The sequence below is a fragment of the Stylophora pistillata genome, chromosome 5 (assembly GCF_964205215.1).
Source record: "Stylophora pistillata chromosome 5, jaStyPist1.2, whole genome shotgun sequence".
In the NCBI taxonomy this organism is placed as follows: Eukaryota; Metazoa; Cnidaria; class Anthozoa; order Scleractinia; family Pocilloporidae; genus Stylophora; species Stylophora pistillata.
Genome location: NC_142523.1, coordinates 25,509,120 through 25,527,992, shown reverse-complemented (window position 1 = coordinate 25,527,992; position 18,873 = coordinate 25,509,120). Strand labels below are relative to the sequence as shown.

General features: G+C 38.9%; 1 protein-coding gene and 2 long non-coding RNA genes across 4 annotated transcripts in view; 2 read left to right on the top strand and 1 right to left on the bottom strand.

The window, feature by feature from the left end:
- Nucleotides 1–1,056: 1,056 nt before the first annotated feature.
- On the bottom strand, nucleotides 1,057–9,906 carry LOC148731037 (uncharacterized). 2 transcript variants are annotated; one of them, XR_016001219.1, is made up of 6 exons: nucleotides 9,558–9,906; nucleotides 5,253–6,114; nucleotides 3,848–3,918; nucleotides 2,725–2,814; nucleotides 2,240–2,387; nucleotides 1,057–1,134 (listed from the first exon to the last, which is right to left on the bottom strand). It is a non-coding gene; the product is annotated as an uncharacterized LOC148731037 (long non-coding RNA). The 2 variants fall into 2 exon arrangements; XR_016001218.1 differs by having other exon boundaries at nucleotides 1,640–2,387; nucleotides 9,558–9,905.
- Nucleotides 9,907–12,843: 2,937 nt separating this feature from the next.
- LOC148731036 (uncharacterized) lies at nucleotides 12,844–13,257 on the top strand. Its single transcript, XR_016001222.1, has 2 exons — nucleotides 12,844–13,022; nucleotides 13,210–13,257. It is a non-coding gene; the product is annotated as an uncharacterized LOC148731036 (long non-coding RNA).
- A 4,085-nt stretch (nucleotides 13,258–17,342) lies between these two features.
- LOC148731035 (uncharacterized) overlaps nucleotides 17,343–18,873 on the top strand; it is a 2,121-nt gene continuing 590 nt past the window's right edge. The window contains exon 1 of the mRNA XM_088761881.1: nucleotides 17,343–18,873. This exon is cut by the window's right edge and continues 590 nt beyond it. Coding sequence (XP_088618007.1) covers nucleotides 17,343–18,873 — 1,531 coding nt within the window.

Here is an 18,873-nt window from a genome sequence, read left to right as displayed (position 1 = left end):
CAACCCTTTGACTGCCATGAGTGACCAAGGCAGAATTTCTCCTTACCATATCATTACAACATCAAGTAGACAAGTGATGAGAATGAAGAAAAAATAGGTCCGCAATGCGTACATGTGTGGCTTACGAAATTGAGCTGCTTTTTAGTGTCTGGTGTCATAATGAGTTTCTTCTAGAAGAGCTAATATTTGATTAAGGCTGGATAGTTTTTAATATTGTTCCTGATCATCAATAAAACAAGATGACAAGCATACAGTAGTACTGAAACGTTCACTTTCAAGTTCAGAGTTAATGACCAAACTTTTTTATGGAGGTCTCATTTTCACAACAAAGGTTGCACCGGTAACATGAGGATTTTTGGAACTAAAAAAAACGTCCGCATCCTCTCCCATAGTGGCCTGAAAAATTCAGTCATGAATTTGTTTACGTAACAAAGTAAAATTGAGTTCTGAAGTTTGTAGGTTAATTGTCTTTTCCAAGTCAAGTTTATTTTGGTCAGCTACTGAGTGTATCAATCAGCCCAACCTACTTCGTATAAATCTGATTGGTTTCTAGTGTGATCTATTGATGCTTAGCCTAGTTTACATTTGTACTTGAGTTTTGCACTAGTGATACATGAAAAAGGCACCTAACTGTTTTCAACCAGTCAAGAGTGTAATTTTTCATGTATATCAGTATTGCGATGAATTAACCAAGACAAAACAAGTAACTGAAAAGGAGTTGTAGTCTACCAAATAGACTACCAAACAGAAATCTTGGATTATGACATAGTGCAGTTTACAATTCGTGTAAGCCACACAAAAATACTAGTTGATCCAATACCAAATTCTCAGATCAAACATCATAAGAATTGTTTGGCTGACAGTAATGAGAATTACTAATGAGATCAGGGAGTGAAAAGGTTAAGGAAGGTTGGTCTGTGAATTTGAAATTTTGAGCTCATATAAATCGAATTTAAACAGAATTACCTATAACACCGTCATATGAACCCCTCAAATGTACAAGCAACTTTTGAAAGACCTAGCGAGATACATAATGTCCTTAAGTGAAATACTCACTGTTTGTTCTTGGGCTTTGACAATCTTTATGAGCCAAAAAATGTTTAGAACATTGTCTTCTACTGAAAAGCAGTTGGCCTGAAATAACAAGAAACTTAATCTCATAAAGTTATCGTAAATTCAGTCCAGTCACTCTAGCCATTGTTCACTGTGGTAAGAATGTAAGGATGAGTTACAAGGTCAACCCTGCATCAGAGTTAACAATGAGTGACTAGCATCTGATTTCTCCTTACGATGTCATCCCTGAGTCATATATTACAGTCCCGAGAATGTAAGAAATGATCACCAACTAAAGAAACTCTTGACTGTTTAACAAATTCTCCTTGTTGTGAGCTTAGGAAACGTGTAAAGAAACAGAAATCCTAATAAACGACGCTGCCCTTAACATCCATATTTATATTCTCCATTTCTCTATACATCTCCTGTGATACCGGCAAGGAGAACTTGTTTGACAATCAGGAAGTACTTTTGATAGCGATCATTTCTTTCATTCTCATCACCTAAATGTTCAATTTAGGGGAGGTAGTTTCAGGAGCAATGAGATGTTAGTCACCCTTAGGAGTTAATAGTTTTCAAACCTAACCTGATGCACAGCACACATCAGTTCAAACAGAAGCGAAGTAGCATTGTCCAGAACTTCTCTCAATAGTTTATCAGTCAAAAAAGAAACAGAAAGTACACGTGTTAGTGATAACAGCAGATGTCTCATTACGTTTTTTAGTACCAAGGCATCCTCACGAGAATTACTATGCGAGAAATTATTTCGAGAATTGGATTCCTTTAACTCCCATGCAAAGGTGAGCAGAGAATGATACTTAAGCATCCTGGCGCTGATGTGGAGGTCCTGCCCTCTAATGAGAACCCAGGAGGAGTCCACATACAAAAAATCACCATGAAGTGAACCCAGAGGATATAAAGGGAGGACTGCACAAAAAGTCCCTGGGTTTTTGATAAAGAGCATCTACAACACATTATGTTTTATTTTTTTTCGTTAACACTTCATCACCCAAAATTTCAGTAGTCACTATAGGGTGGGGCCTGAGCCCGAGTTGGTTCGGCCATGCACAGTTTAGTACACTTACAACTCGTTAGTTGTGTCCTTGCTTATTTTGTTTGTGAAACAACTAGGATGGGCTGTAGCAACAGTGTACCTTGCAGATGTACTTGAAAACAATAACCCTACCTCTTGTTCCCTATCTCCCACTGTAAACATGTTCTTGTCAGCTCCTGACAACAACAGTTAAGCTGCAGGAGAGATACCAACTGGTTGCTGTGATGTGGTTAAAGGATGAAGAACAATGCATTTGAGAAGATCCTTGATAGCTTGTCCTCTGTAAAAAGAAAGCACTTCAACTGAGCCAGTGCCTAGACAATTAACAGAGTGACTTGTGTACAAATAATACTTTGACTAGCCTGCTTGCAGGCAGTAGTTTGTGTTTTCAAGTGTGAGATTCAGCTCGGCGAGTATTCAGCCCAGGTTGAAGCCCTGCATGGCCAGGAACATTGTGTTGTTCTTAGGCAAGACACTTTACTCTAATCGCTTCATGCTAAGGAAACTGGAGTTAAGCGCCTACCTGAAGGGGCCTTGGAATCCTCCAGCAATATGATAAAGGTTGTTGTAAAGTAGTTACTTACAATAATTAAGATGCCTCAGTATCAATAACTTACTTGTGTGCTTTTATGACCATCAATCGTGTGGATAGAATGTCTGTCTCATGAAACAGACATACTAATGTCTCAAACAACACCACAACCAAGCTGCAAATGATTAAAAGAAAAATTTAAGCAAGACTAAAATGGCCAAGAAATATTTAGGGACGTCAGATTTATTCAAAACAGTTTTTGATTTGCTGTTATAAGCGAAAAACGTACGAATTTCTTACGAGTACCCATGCACGCGGTAAAATTCATCATGCCTAGATCGTTGTTTACTTGCCTTCATGGCCAGAAATTGCGCAGCGTTATGTTAAAGATTCTGAAAAAACTTCGATTTGAGGGAAAATTTTCTATTAAACTATACTTTTTGAACACATTGTTACTCGAACATAATATTTGCCGGGCCATCGAATCGTCAAATTGTCGCCAGGCCCTGCTTGAAGTCCGAAAGCTCGGTTGTCACTTTACGTCCATAATTCGCATGTCTCTAAGGCGAATCGCCTTAGAGAATCGTAGTGTCGTTGACTTGAGAGCTTATTCTGTCACTTTTAAGACCTGGATATCCATTCTTTTCCAAGCAGAGTATTCTATAACATTGTTACTTTACATTCTGAATTCCACAAGGTCTAACCCGGTTGCAAATGAACGAAAGATCTGACCTGAAAATTTTGAGGTCCGGCCGCGTGGACGCCATATTTTCAAATTTGATCATTTAGTGAAGACGCATAGAGTAATGCCCCTCTAGTACCCCTTAAGGTAGAAAAAATATATGCGCAAACGACGGATTCTGATTAGCTTATTGATCTCCAAACTTGAGAGGAAGTTTGGGGACAAAACTCCACTTAGTATGGGAGGTAGGGGGGAAAGCGTTCTCGCGCGAGGCGATCGCGAGGTTCGGGCGGTTCAGGTGTCAATGTGTTTTAAAATGAATAAGAGAACAGAATTGTACATGAAAAAAAAAAACAGACAGAACTCAAACAACAAATACATGTAAATAGATAAATCAGCATCAGTTGCATAAAAGGAAAATCAACAATCAACTAGTGGTTTGACCAAGTTGCATTTATTTGAGAGACCTTTTGTCCCCAACTTTTGAATTTCAGCATGTTATTAAATAAATGTATGTAATACTTACTTGTCAACTTTGTTTGATCCAGTGGGTGAAGTTGGTGTGGAACTCCTTCGACCGTGATGGAGTGTAGATTTCTGAAGAGAGAGGCAATAAAAATTTATAATCAATTAACCCTAAAAAATAATTATTTACATTACAAGTGTACAACACAGGTATCATGTGCAAGAGATCTCCTTCTGTGGACCCAAGTTTTGACAACAAGATTCACATGTCTTGTCTGCTCATCAGTTGAAGCTAGTAAAAACAGTGCTGGTTAAGCCAACCAAAACACCTGACTAGTGTAACACCTTTACATGGCTAGTTTTTAATTACCCTATTTTATCAAAATCCCTAGTTGAAAATCCTTCAATTACTGAGACCCTTGAAGAAAATTCAGGGCTCAACATCAACGGTAGCTAACTAGCCACAGACTAGTAGAAATTCAGTTTTGGCTAGTAGTGTTTGATTTCCACTCGCCAGTTTGGCTAGTAAAGAAACTGAAACAGTTGTAACATCTAAGTTGTCACTTGGCTAATAAGTTGAAAAGTTAATGTTGATCCCTGAAATATGTTCAGCAGAAATTTGTTTCCCAGTTTTAAGAAGAATGGAAAACAAACTGTTACAAAAGCAGCTTTACATGTGTGAATCAAGTTCATTTTCAAAATGTGCAGAAAGGTTAATGCACTGTAATTTTTCTAATGCCAGCAGTGTACACATGGGAAATATAATCTAATTAGTTCCCAGTCTTGCACATAATCTGACCAAACAACATGGCTCCACAATAACCTGGTGGCCCCTTATATCTTTATAGCTCTAAGTTTCAAACTTATTGTAAGCCCTTGAGACATGAGGGTTAGTTTATTATGACTACACAATGTACAGCGTGTAGCTCTTTCATGTGAAGAAGCCCAAACTGCCATGATCTGAACTGGTTGCTCATAACGGCATTTTCTGTGCTGAAGCCTGTTTTCCATATGTACATGTACATGTAGGGAAAAGCCCCTATGATTCCCAGTTTCACTGTTTCTTAACTGTCACAAAGTTTTCAGACAAATAATTATAGAGGTTGTAGAAACTGGATGCTCCGCCAACACATCCCACAATTCTGTGATGATCAACAATCACTTGCTACATGTATATTTGGAAACTTCAATTTTCACTGTTAAAGAATTCAACAGTAATTTTGGCTCACTACCAGTCCTTCATTTGCTTAGCAAATCAGTACCCTTGAATCACAGATATCTTTGAATTTACCGAAATGTTCGCAAAATCTGGGACGCATGCGAAACAAAATTACCAGTCACCATTGATTTTCCCATTTTTTTTGTCTAAAGAGTTAAAGTTCAGTAAATAGAGCATGTAGAACTTTGTTAACACACATGATGCACACCCACACAGCTTACTTAAAAGGAAAAAAAAAAGAACTTACCGAAAATGCCATTGTTCCAGGCGCTTTTAAGATGCATATACATTGGTGATTTTTCTGAAAGGACGTATAAGTCCATTTCCATCAATTCGAATTTCTTGTTAGCAGAATAATTGCCTCCATCATCAGAATTATAGTCCAACTCTTCTCCACTGTCTACAGAGCCATTACTGTCACTTCCATAACGACTCCTCCCATATGCACCACTAGCGGAATCCACTGACTTTTGTCTGTTAATAGTAGTTGATGAATGCTGGTAAGAAATTTCAAGTTCACTAATGCTAGAGCTACAATTTAATTCATCATAGTCATTGTTAGTTCTCATCTACTGTGAAGCCAACGGTTTCTTTCTTCTTTGCTTAGCAACACGTCCTGATTTCAGTCTTGCACTTGAACTAGACTGCATGATCATTGATTCATGACCAGGAAGAGGTGGCGGAAGGGGTCGGCTGCCCCGAGGAGATGTAGAAACAGCTCCAATATTACTAGCTAACCTTGAATACAATTTGCTGCTGTGTTCATGCCTCAGATGTCAGAGATCAGGGTCTGAGGCACTTCAATGAAGACTGGTTGTCTGTACTGAGAGATGCTGCGTCGTGACTGGCTGGCTTTCTACACGTCCCATAGATGCTCTAGATTTAAGGTTACCTCCCACTTGGGGTGTTGTATCCAATCTTAAAACTAGAGAAGTACTGAGAATGGAAGATGATTGGAGAGCTAACTTCAATGGTGAATTGTTTTCACTAGGTGGAATGGCTATCGATTAGTTTGATGCCATTTGCTTAAAAATCTTTTTGTAAACTATCAGAATGTGTTGGTTTTTGGTCTTCAAATCTCCTCTAAGAAATTCTGCAACATCATAAATCTAGAAGAAAAATGATCATGTATTAAAGAGTAATCATTTAATTTTTTTTTAAATAGCCTGTTTTCTGATCAACAATTTCAAGGATTCTTTTATCACTTATTTAGAATAGTCCATCATTACTTGGAATTATTCAAAGATGTTGTTTTTACTTTCTCTTGGGATTTACAATCATCTTGACAGATTAATTAAATCAAAAAAAATTCCAAAGCTGAATTTTGCCTAGGAAATACAAAGTGTATTATAGGTTACTCAAACATAGGAAATGCCAAAAGAAAATCAGTGTAAGCACTGAAGTTGGATCCTTCAAGTGCTGGATACCAGAACATTAATTCTTATGGACTATTTCACTTTACAGATATCAATTTTCCAATTCAAAATGCTTATAAAAACAAGTTTCTGTAAGAATCAAACATCTTAGGAAATGAAAATTTTCAACCCCTCTTCAAACCTTGCACGCAGTTAGGCACTCAGGGGGAATGCACAAAAATGCTCTTTTTAAAGATTGCAGCACTCTTGTTGCCACGGTAACAACGGCTGCTTGTTTGAGGCCTGGGGCCTCATTCCCATGCAAAAAACATTTAAAAAAAGAGTAAAGTGTTATTTCTGTATCTCAAGCTAAATAAAACATTACAGATTGGTACTTCTACCATATAATTATAGCGACATCATTTATCTTGACTTTGATGCATTCAATTTTCCTATAGAGTGAATGTGAACACACCAATAGATTACTTTTGTCGGTACAGTTTCGGTTGTTTTTTTTGGTCTCAGACAAACGAAGCGTGCAAGGCTTGGAAAGAATATTATGTTATGAGCAATATCCCGAAGAGATATCTCACCTCTGGTTGTCATCTTTTAAAAACATAGGCATGCTACGCATGCAGGAGTTATTTTTTTGGATACGTAGGTTGAAATGGGACACTATATAACTGATGCTGGTGTCTGAATAATTTTTGGAAAAAATAAACTGCATTGGTACAACGCTTCCTGCAGTCCCCTCCACAGTCCTAATTTGAACTTGTCACGCAACGCTAACTCTCTCTCCAACATTGCATGACGAGACTAAACAACAACCTGCTCGTAGGTTAAAATTGTGCTTATTGCCGTTCCTTGGTAAGAGACAAATTCCTAGTTATTATTCTGACCATTAAGGGCCAGAATCAGAAATTCTGTTTGGTTTTTCCTGTGCAAGAAAACGCACAATAGTGTGCAGTTTTTAATCGGCGTAAAGTAATGTGGTGGCATATCCAGGGAACGAGGTTGAGTTTTGGCATCGAGTGTCAGTCAGATTTGAAGTACTGGCCGCGCATCAACGATAAGCTTGTTACAGTTTATACTCATCTTTCGAGTGAACTTAAATATATTTATTTAAAGTACAAACCTAATACTGTGAATCGCTACTATTGGTAACGTACTGATGAAAACAACAACCCTTGGGAACAGTAATACAACCATTTTATGTAAACGTTGGCGATTGAAACCATCCGTAAATAAATATTGCGAACAAAACAATTGTACTTTTCTGACCAAAAAAAAAAAAAACTTGTGGAAGTCACTGCCACATACCTTTAATTTCAATCAGTCAAAAAACTTGAGGTTTATAAAATGCCTTCTGTGATATATCGTTCCGAGGCAAAAAAACTTAAAAAGGTTTGTTATTAGATGTAAGCAAGAGAAATTCTTGTAAATAAAGTCATCGCGTTCAAATACAACTTTTTATTGAGTGATCCCGCCTTTCCTCCGGCGATTTTAGTAATTCCAAATTGTCCTGGATGGCATCAACTTGTTCTGAAGTCTTAGTCTCCATAACTCTCCATGTTAACAAACCATGAAAAGCACTCGACAACGATTTTGCTAAAACAGCAAAGCCCTCAATTCGAACCAATTCAATTCAATCCGCTGATCCACAAATCCGGCCCAAATGTAGGCTCCGTGTATCTTCTTGTTCAGTAACAGATGGTTGCCTCAAAATACTCTTCCATATAATTTTGCGGTGGAAAGGTCCATTTTATCTCTTACAGCCTCTGGACAAAGATATTTTCGGGTCTCCGTTCTTCGAACAAGTGAAAGTAGGTTGAACCAAGAGTTAGTATCATTCTTCAAAGGATAATAAGGTGGGCTACTTGATTGGTTGTTCCCTATCTGGACTTTGCCCTTTCCGTGTGAAATACGTGATAAAATGCAGGTTGTTTACAGGAAATTGACACGCAATGGGGTAAAGTCCAGTTTAGCTATAAGCGGATTTTATTGGTAGAAAATGTCTAAGCACGTGAGAGTTGCGTGGAAAATTAACCGACCGTACCATTCTGTCCCTTGTGAAATATTTTTCATTGAGCTAGATTTATGTGCGTTGTTTACTGGAAAATGGCATTTCATCTAAAAAAATCTAATCCATATTGGCGAGTAAAAAGTAACACGCAATTGTAACGGGAAAGTATCGTTTAAACAATATTTAATTCATGGAGGACTTTTAGAAGCAAAGAAACGGATATGTAACATGGCAGTCGACGCAGAAAGTAAATGTAACTCGGTGGTCGTTTCAACCGCTGTTAAAAGAACAACCATATGGCAAAAAAAAAAAGATTATCAATCAAATATGATTTACGCAAATATCTTGCGCAAGATTTACCAGAGTCAGTAAAACTAGCCTTTCCGAAACAACACGCTATAGCGCTAAATTCGTGTTAGGCCTCCAGCTGACGGTGTATGCGTCGTAAGTGAAGGAGCGGTACACAAAACATGCACGTTTTAACGCGCTAATCGGTAGAAAAAGTTCCCTGACGACCCTTGAAATCCAGACAGATCATAGCGATAAAATCCTCACGAAGGACATGAGCCATTGCACTGAATAGATGATCTTACAACTCTTGTAGATGTCATCTTACCTCGTTCCTTAAGCGAAATTCAAAATTGGAATCGCTGATTAACTGCTCCTATCAACATCTGAAGTAATATTTGATTCAAAATTTTTGTCATGCTCCACTCAGTCTCCTTCAGAAGGAAGAATAAGCATAGTCGTACAACGATCACAACTCCACCACTTTCCCAACACGACTGATACATTTCCTTAATTCGCGAACCGCTCTCTCCGACTCCAGCGTTGATTCGCTGAAATTTGAAGACCTGTCAAACCACAAATTAGCAAGAACGCTCTGATTGGTGCGACATCGAAAAATACTACAATCTTATTGGTTTGTGATACACCAAAAAATTGGGCCAATCACATTGCGTTGAGATACTTCAAAACAAAAGATGCGCCAATCAGATTGCTTAGAGATACACCAAATTGCGCTGATCAGATTATCACTACACCACAATACACCAAATCTATACGCTAACATATAGTTATTTTTTTTAAAAAAAATAACTTAAAAATTGATCAGCCTCTGTGGAGGGCTGCTTGACGTAGCTACAAACATATCGTTTTCAAATTGTGTGCATACCATCCAGATTCCGAGTGCTGCAACTTTTTTCACGGGAATTTGAGCAATCTGACATCCTCTGAAGATACACTGGCTGATCTACACGGGACTATCCCATCACCAGTCATTTGTCATAAACATGTACGTTATCACGATGGCGTGACACTTTATTTCTCCATGAAGTTTCCCTCGGTCGCTCCCAAGAAGACGAGAAATGGACATGTTTCGATATTTCATCAGATCTCCGCGTAGTCTGAAATAAAATAAAGCCAAAAACATAAAGAGAAGAGGAAGACTTTGGTTGGATGCGACACAGCTGAATAAAATTGCTCCTGTCGGAGGGTATGCGGTTAACAACGCGGGTGCAAGTGTCCTAGGTCAAAAATTTAGCGAACCAGAAATTAATAAAGGCTGACTTTTAAAACCGAGGAACTCTGTTTTCGTCGAAGGCATTTTCCTATTTCCAGAGGTTTTAAACAGAAAATTAATTTTTCGAAAATTTTTAGGGGGTGTACCAAGTTTTTGGATGTTGTTCCGTAAAAGAAGAGCGGCAAGGAAAATGACGCCTCAAAGCGGAGGATTCTCTTGTCTTATAGTAGCTGTATTAAATCATCCCTCTGGAGCAGATATCAACATCTGTGAGCATTTGTTTAACTCTCTGGCCCGGGCTGAATATATTTACCCGAACTGAGCGGTTATTTTAGCCAGCGATTTTAACCGCCTCGATGTCACGCGGCTTATAAGGCATTTTCATCTTGGGAACGCGTTCACGTGAGATCCAAGCAATATCAAAATTTGAGTCTACATGGTACCCTCCAGAATTTGATACTATTTTGTGTACATACTGGTATTAGTCATAACCAGGAGCCCATCACTTGTCTTAGCTAACCGCCTCCCGGTTAGCTCAATGGATAGAGCGCTGGACTGCTGTGCGGGAGGTCGAGGGAGTTCAAGCCCCAGCCGCACCGGCACTCAAGGTCTTAAAATAATGGAGAAGAATATGCTACCTTTCTAAAGTTGAAGAAATGGCTAGATATTCTAGTCTTATCCGATAGGGACGAATAAGTGGAGGTCCTGTCTCCTACAGGGTTAGGGGTAAGAGACGTTAACTTCCCACGCACGAGATTACTGTGTGATGGATGTCTTCCCCTGGGGTGGGATGAGTGGGATTTATTGGGTGGACTACTCGCATGGTTCGCATATGTTCCGTTCTAGTCCTACCCTACTGCGGGAATCCATTGAAAATGGTTATAAAAAGAAAAGTTAAGAACCTGCCAAATATTTTTTCCAACGTCCGAACAGTTCACGAGATACATTGGTTCGAGTGATATGACACAATTTTAGTAGAATCGCATCATTGAATAAAATCTCGCATTCTGATTGGCTAACCAAGCGAGGTATTTAGCATGGAATTACGAGTTGAAAACGAGGCTAAGTAAAATTGTTTCGCATCTAAGTCACTAAGAACAAAAACTATCGTCAAATAAATTGTTACAAAGTTTGGTTTCTAAGTCAATTTAAAATGTTTTCAAAACCATTGTCAATTTCTATTAGGGGCAAAAACAAAAAAAGCGTTTTCAAAGTGAGCTTGAGGTTCTTCCTAGTTTTGAAATGAACCTCAAATTCTTGGAGAGGCATGAAAAACCTCTTACGCTCGAGACAACCCGAAAGCGAGAAAATCCTGTGAACACGGCCCCGAAAAGACAATCTCCGAGCTAACAAGTCACACCTACCCGGGTTCAATATCCATCTGCAGCCATAATCTTTTAGAAAAACAAGAAAGGATGTCAAGCAAGTTGGTTGGGTTTTCACTCGTACTACTACGACTGTTATATGGATATTTGGAAGAGCACGATATTTTATGTCAAAACCAATCAGGGTTTTGTGCTAATCATTCAACCGTAACAGCTTTGTTGGAAGCGACAGATTCTTGGGCATGCATATAATATTGATAACGAGAAAATCAATGGAGTCATTTTTCTAGATTTGAAAAAAGCTTTTGACACTGTTGATCATCAGATCCTTCTATCGAAACTAAACTGTTATGGTATACATGGAAAATCTTTCAGATGGTTTCAGTCATATTTGGAAAACCGAACACAAAAATGCTCTGTCAACGGGTCGCTATCCAGTAGCTACTCGTTGACTTGCGGCGTCCCTCAAGGGACCTTTCTCGGTCCATTAATGTTCTTATTATATATCAACGATCTTCCAAATTGCTTATCAAATTGTAAACCGAGAATGTATGCCGATGACACGCACCTCACATATGCGGGAAGCAATCTTTAGAACGTTCAGTTTTGTCTAAATGAAGACCTAGAAAACGTCTTCAACTGGCTACAAACGAACAAACTCACGTTGAACATGACTAAAACCGAATTCATGCTGATAGGGTCGAGGCAGAGACTGAATACTCTCACAGCTTCACCAACAATTAGAATGAACAATACTCAAGTGAGCCAGGTTTCAGCTACGAAATCGCTTGGTGTAATAATAGACGATAAACTCGATTGGCATAGTCACATCGAAAAACTAACGAAAAAGATCGCCTCTGGTATCGGGGCCCTAAAGCGAATTAGGCACCTGATCCCAGCATCAACCTTACATCTCATCTACCAAGCTTTAGTAAAACCTCACTTTGATTACTGTGACATTGTTTGGGGTAGTTGTGGGAAAACGCTACGAGACAAACTGCAGAAATTACAGAATAGAGCAGCCCGTGTGTTGACATTGTCTAACTATGATGCTAATGCAACTGAGCTACTCGAGTTTTTAGGGTGGAAAAATCTTGCACGCCAGCAGGAAATCCATAAAGCCACCATGATGTTTAGATGTCTGCACGGGGTAGCTCCAAGGTATCTATATTCAAAGTTTACGTGGCGTGACTCTGCTTATGACCTCAGGGACTCTGAAAATAAACTTAATGTTCCACTATCGCGCACTAATTATTACAGAAAAAGCTTTAGCTACAATGGCGCCACATTATGGAACAGTTTACCACGCGATATAAGGAACACAGAGTCTCTGGGGTTATTTAAACGTAAGATCAATGACATTTTTAAAGTCTAACGCACGGCATTCACGGAAAACAGCTTTAGTGTTATAGTATGTAGTTTTAATTTTAAATATCTTAGCGTATGTGATATGTATTTTTATAGGCTGATGAATTGATCGTGTCTAAATAAAGATTACAAATAAAGATTACAATTTAAGTTCTGTTAATAAAAACAAAGCCTTCTTTATATGGCTAAAAACTTCACTATTTCCACCGTAGTGTGAGTTTTTGTGAGCTTGGCAACCGGTATGCCGGTGTAATGATTAATGCGTAATAGTTAACCATGATTGTGTAACTTCCGTTGGGTTATGAGATGCAAATAGCTCAGCAGATCAGTTTTCTTAATCGAGCGACGAGATAACACGTGGGAATATAGTAGCGTTGATTACTCGAAAGAAACCTAAAGAAAAGAGTTAAGATTGGAGAAAGAGGTATGATTTGTAGTTGTAATTTGTATTAATCTATTTAGTTATAGTATTTCTCTTATATTATTGCTCGTGATTAGTGTTATTTTGTGAATTTCTAGTACCGTGATACGCCCCCTTTTGCGTTGCTATTGCACAATCGATGTTCTGTGCGAATTATAGTAATAGGTTTTTGTTGTAATTATCCTTTCAGTTTTTACGTAATCAAGTAAATCAAGAAATTAAAGAGCTTTGATCGATACGAGTGGCTTACTTGGTTTCAGTATAAAGTCCTATCTAAATATCGCGTTCGGAGCAATGATGGAATGTCTCTAGATCCCTCCGTCCGTTACAGCCGGTATTCATAACTTTGAAGCTCGCTGTGAGCTTCCGGACAGGAAATTGAAAATACTCCGTGTCCGGCAGTCGAATATTTTCCCGAATATTAAGTCATTACACTCAATATCTTCGAGCTATACCATCCTAGGCGGTGTTAGTTGTTTTATTATTATAATTATATTTTTCTTCTTTTTCTTTTTATGTATTTTTTAAAAGAAAAAAGCTTCCTTCGTTTGTTTTCCTCATTATTTTTATCATTTTTCAAGAAGAAAATCGCGTGAATGTTCAAATACAAGCTGTTAGCTGACTTACCCTAAGGAAAGAGGATGGGTAAACAGGGGTGGGGTGGGGAGAAGGTAAACACTTTAACTCCCAAGGTCTGATTGTTACCTCTCCCCACTAAGTGCTGCCTACAGGGGTGGGCTGGGGAGAAGGTAAACCCTTTAAGTCCCAAGGTCTGATTGTTAACTCTCCGCTCCAAGTGCTACAAACAGGGGTGGGGTGGAGAGAAGATAAACCCTTTAACTCCCAAGGTCTGATTGTTACCTCTCCCCTCTAAGTGCTGCATACAGGGGTGGGGTGGAGGAAGGTTAAACCCTTTAAGTCCAAAGGTCTGATTGTTACCTCTCCCCTCTAAGTGCTACACATTTCTTTGTAAAGTAAATACAATAATTCGATGTTATATTGATATAACAACTTCGAATCTCTACCTGATGAGTTTGAGTATTCTCATTACCTGTTTCCTGGATAATTTATGCATATAGTTGGGAGAATCTTCAAAGTAATCACTTCTGGGAGTTCAAGTTAACCATTCTCTCTTTCCCTTGGTTACCTTTTTTAAAAGGACTAAATACATAGAAAACAACAACAATAACAGTACGTGGTTGGTATGATGCGGCGTTTCGTCTTCACAAAGACTCTTCAAATAATTTCGGGCATTTTCAAACAAGATCGTTGAGCTTCGCGCTCGGAGTCTCGTTTGCAAACATCTGTTGATACCCTGAATTTTGTAAAAATGACTGTACTCTTATGAAATAAAGACCAAATGACAGAAATAAAGAGAGAAATAGAGAAAGGTTCTGTTAATCTTTACGTAGATATGTTTGAAATCTTCCGTTGCTGCCAATCTCATGCAGTAAGTTCTGCGTGTTGCAATTAAATTGGCAAAGGCACAACCAATTTGTTGTTTTGGTATGTATGTCATGTTGTGGTTATGTCCCTAGTATAGATGTATACAAACCTTCAAATGGAAAAATTATTGAAGTTTTCAAATTAAACGTTGAACCAAAATATGCAATGACTTTTATACCTTGGCTACTCATCATTGGATATTACAATCTAACTGATATGAGTGGAAAAGAAATACTAATAACGCGCGATTTTACAAATATCCTGTGATATTTGGACAATTGGCTAGTTTTGCGCGTAATAGGCCTATATGCAGACCAATCTGGGGATAATCAGTTGAAAAAAAAGATTTCACACGGCTTACAGCCTCGTCCAATTTGCGTGTCAGAGGAATGTGTTGAAAATTGTATGACACGTAGTCCTGTTACTCGCCGATCATGTAGCCAATCTGTTGTAATTGGGCATTGCTCAGTCATGCTTAAACCCTTTAATTTTTTAAAACTGTCCAATTAAAGATTATTTGGAAAAATTGATCAACGATTATCTATAGATGTATAAATTCTCAGGTAGGTTAAATGTTTTCGAACACGATGGCTGATCTGCAATCAGTATATTATTATTTCTGTTGATCCAAAATTATAGTTATTACATCATAATTCTTTAACCTAAGCCAATCAAGTGAGAGACCCATGACCCTTCCAGTCATCTGGTGACAAATGAATTACACTCTAGTAAAGTCGTTAGACCGTTGCAATTGACACCTCCCAAGAAATTTGCGATCAAGCGGTCAAGAAAAATGGAACTGCGGTTATAGAAACGTATTTGTGCACGATCCCCGCAGTAAAGAATCTAAGCAATAGTGAAAAACAGACTTGAAAAAATTCAGGCCTGTACGGGATTCGAACCACCGACCTCTGCGATATTAGTGCAGCACTCTACCAGTTGAGCTAATAAACCAACTGAGAGCAAGTGATCAAATTAGTCCGACATAAACCCGCAAGATGATAAATCAAACACAACAAATGTATGAAGTTCATATTTCTGAACTGCGGTTATAAAAACGTATTTGTGCACGATCATAGCAGTAAAGAGCACCTTTAAAGCAATTGTGAAAATCAGACCTGAAAAAATTCAGGCCTGTACGGGATTCGAAACCACTGACCTCTGCGATACTTGTGCAGCGCTCTACCAATTGACCAAACAAGCAACTGGGAGCAGGCCATCAAATAAGTCCGACATAAAAATTTCTCCAACTCGCGATCTTTCGATGGCTCTAAGGAAATATATGAGGAAATGGATGTGGAAAGTCAGGTGAATCAACGAAAGTAAACGAAATACTGAACTGAAAGTGTTTTAGGTGAAAAGGCAACCTCGACGCTTCAGGGTCACAAACATTATAAATTAGATAGATAGATCGTTTATTAAATAATACTTTTGCAGTCGTAAAACTGAACTGCGTATTTTCCAGGTAACATTGATTAACGTATAGAGCTAAATACAATCATATAAATGTAAAAGCCTAATATGATAATTCTAGAATATGTGATTATCTAAAATTAAAGTTACCTTTCTTTGAAGCTTTAGGAGCTATTGTGCGCACCCTGGGACAGAGCATAAGAGAAGGAGCGTCGAAAACGTTCCGTGTGAGAACGTGGCAAACTATATATCTCTTGACGCCTCAAATCATAACTAGATTTTTTCCTTGATGGCAGAGGATGAAACAACCTTATGTTCGGGATTGTTAGCGATGGAATCGAACAAATGGAAACAGAGTTCTATGCGTCTATCATACAAAGTTGGCAGGCCTAGTCTGTCAAGGCATTTCCAATATGACATTTCAGGTGAAATTATGGAAAGCACCCGTTTCTGAATTCTTTCTATATCCTCATTAAGATAGGCCGGGAGTGCATGATGGAACACTGGAGCGCAGTATTCTAGTATAGGTCTAAATGTTGTAAAATAAAAGTTCACAATGTCAGTAAGGGGAACACGGGCCCTTTTCAAGAGGACAATAAAATACAGGCGCTTATTTGCTTTCTTAATGCATGCAGTCTGGAGTGTGATTGTTCATTTCAAGTCACTGGATATCGTAACACCTAATATCTTCGCGCAGTCGGTGACAGGACGCTCATGACCATCTACCTCGAGAGGGGAGAAGTTATGAGGGTTCTTCTTGAAGTCAACAATCATCTCCTTGAATTAATTATCTGCTAAAGAAAGGTAAACTTGGAGCGGATCCATCGAAAATATCGAAATAATCAGGAACACTAACAAGAAGCTAGCCCATTATAATGCTTAAACGGATGACTGAAACAAATATTACATTGACAAATTCAACTGGAAACTATGGTTTTTTTACATGTGCAAATGCTCTGCACCTTAAACATAGTAAGGCAACGATACTCTGAAAGTTGATTTCAAAGGTGAATTAACTAACCAAAGGCAAATAAAACGTTTAAGAAAATCATCTTGATCTTGTTCGTTGTGGAAGGCTGCTATCTGCTAAGAGTCGAACCCTAAATAATGCTGTGAGTGGCCTCACACGTGAGATCCTTGTTTAAGCCACAAAGGTTTTTGGGATCACCACGTAGCTAACATCGCATAAAATTCCCGGAAGATAATATACGGCAAAGGGTTTTTTTAATGTCCGAGAAAACTGTTTTGGAGAGAAATCACTTTTTCGCCACAGAGGAATGTAGATGTGGGACGTTATATCCACGTGATTTCAATACATTAGCCATTGTAATACGATAGTATTTACCGGCAGTCAACACACGTGTGCAACCCGGCAGATGCAAAAATAAATGACTGCTCTCACAGACACAAACTCTTGTCTATCCATTGAATACAACATTAGATGGTGTCAGGAGTGTCTCCATCATGCCTGAAAGCGACTCAGTAGCTAGGATCATGACAGCTAATATTCCCTTGCCACCTAAACTAGACATGGATGGTTGTCTCTCTACCAACTGGAAACGATTCAAACGCAACTGGAGTAACTATGAGATTGCTTCACGACTTAACAAGGAGCCCAAAGAGCTTCGCGCTGCCACTCTTCTCACTTGTATAGGCCCCGCTGCCATGGAAGTGTCTGATGGATTTGAATTCAGCGAGGGAGAGGACGAAAATATCGACACCGTACTACAGAAATTTGAAGAATACTGTGTTGGAACAACCAACGAAATCTATGAACGCTACAAGTTCAACTCAAGGGTACAGGAAGACGGTGAGTCGATAGATGAATTTATTACTGCTTTACGCCACTTAGCCAAAACGTGTAACTACGGAGCGCTAGCAGAACACATGATACGAGACAGAATTGTAATAGGAATCCTTGATAGTGGCCTGCGAAAGAAACTACTAGAATGCAAAAATTTCACGCTCAATTCCTGTGTCGATAAGGGTAGAGCGAGTGAATCCACGTCAAGGCAGGTTAGAGATATAGCCAGTAGCCAAGTCGACAATATTCACGAAATTAAAGCTCGAAAAGTAACCACAACAAGATCTAAACCAGGCACGTCAACACAACGCTATGATCGGAATGATAGGAATGTTCCAACTATAACTTGCAAATTCTGTGCCAAAACACATCTTCGACGAAAAGAAGAGTGCCCTACATGGGGAAAAAAATTTAGCAACTGTGGTAAAATGAACCATTTGGCGATCAAATGCCCGCTTTCAAAAGCATCTCAGCGCGACTCCGTACACGCCGTGGCTGCCACACAATATACCCTGTCAGAACTAGATCTAGATGAAGATTACACGTTTTCCCTCGATGACCCTGTTGACAGCCACGTAACCCGATCAACAACAAACTTCCCACGCAAACTCTACGCTCATTTGATAATCTACAACGAGGTCATCAAGTTTCAACTGGATTGCGGGGCGACGGTAAACATCATGCCATCTGACCTCTATGCCAAAGCAACGAATGACAAGCAATTAAAAGATCTGAAAACAAGCACAAGGAAACTCTTTATGTTTAATCAGACCGAACTCCCCGCTCTCGGCACGACAACTCTTCTCACTAAAAATCCTAAAAACGGCCAACTAACCGAGGTAGAATTCATCATTGTTAAAGGTTTGAAACCTCTGCTCGGAGCCCCATCCATCCAGAAATTTAATCTCATGACTGTGAACTCAGAGAACGTTCTGTCATTAAGCTCACTGTCACGCAATCACACCACACTCAACGATGTACTACAAAACTACAACGATGTATTTGAAGGGCAAGGGAAGCTGCATGACGAACTTCACCTTGAAATAGACAAAGAAACACCCACAGTAAAGCTCCCAATAAAGAAGATTCCAGTAGCACTTCAGCAGCCACTCAAAGAGGAATTAGACCGCCTACTCAACATGGGAATCCTCACGAAAGTAGAGGTCCCCACAGACTGGATATCGGCCATGG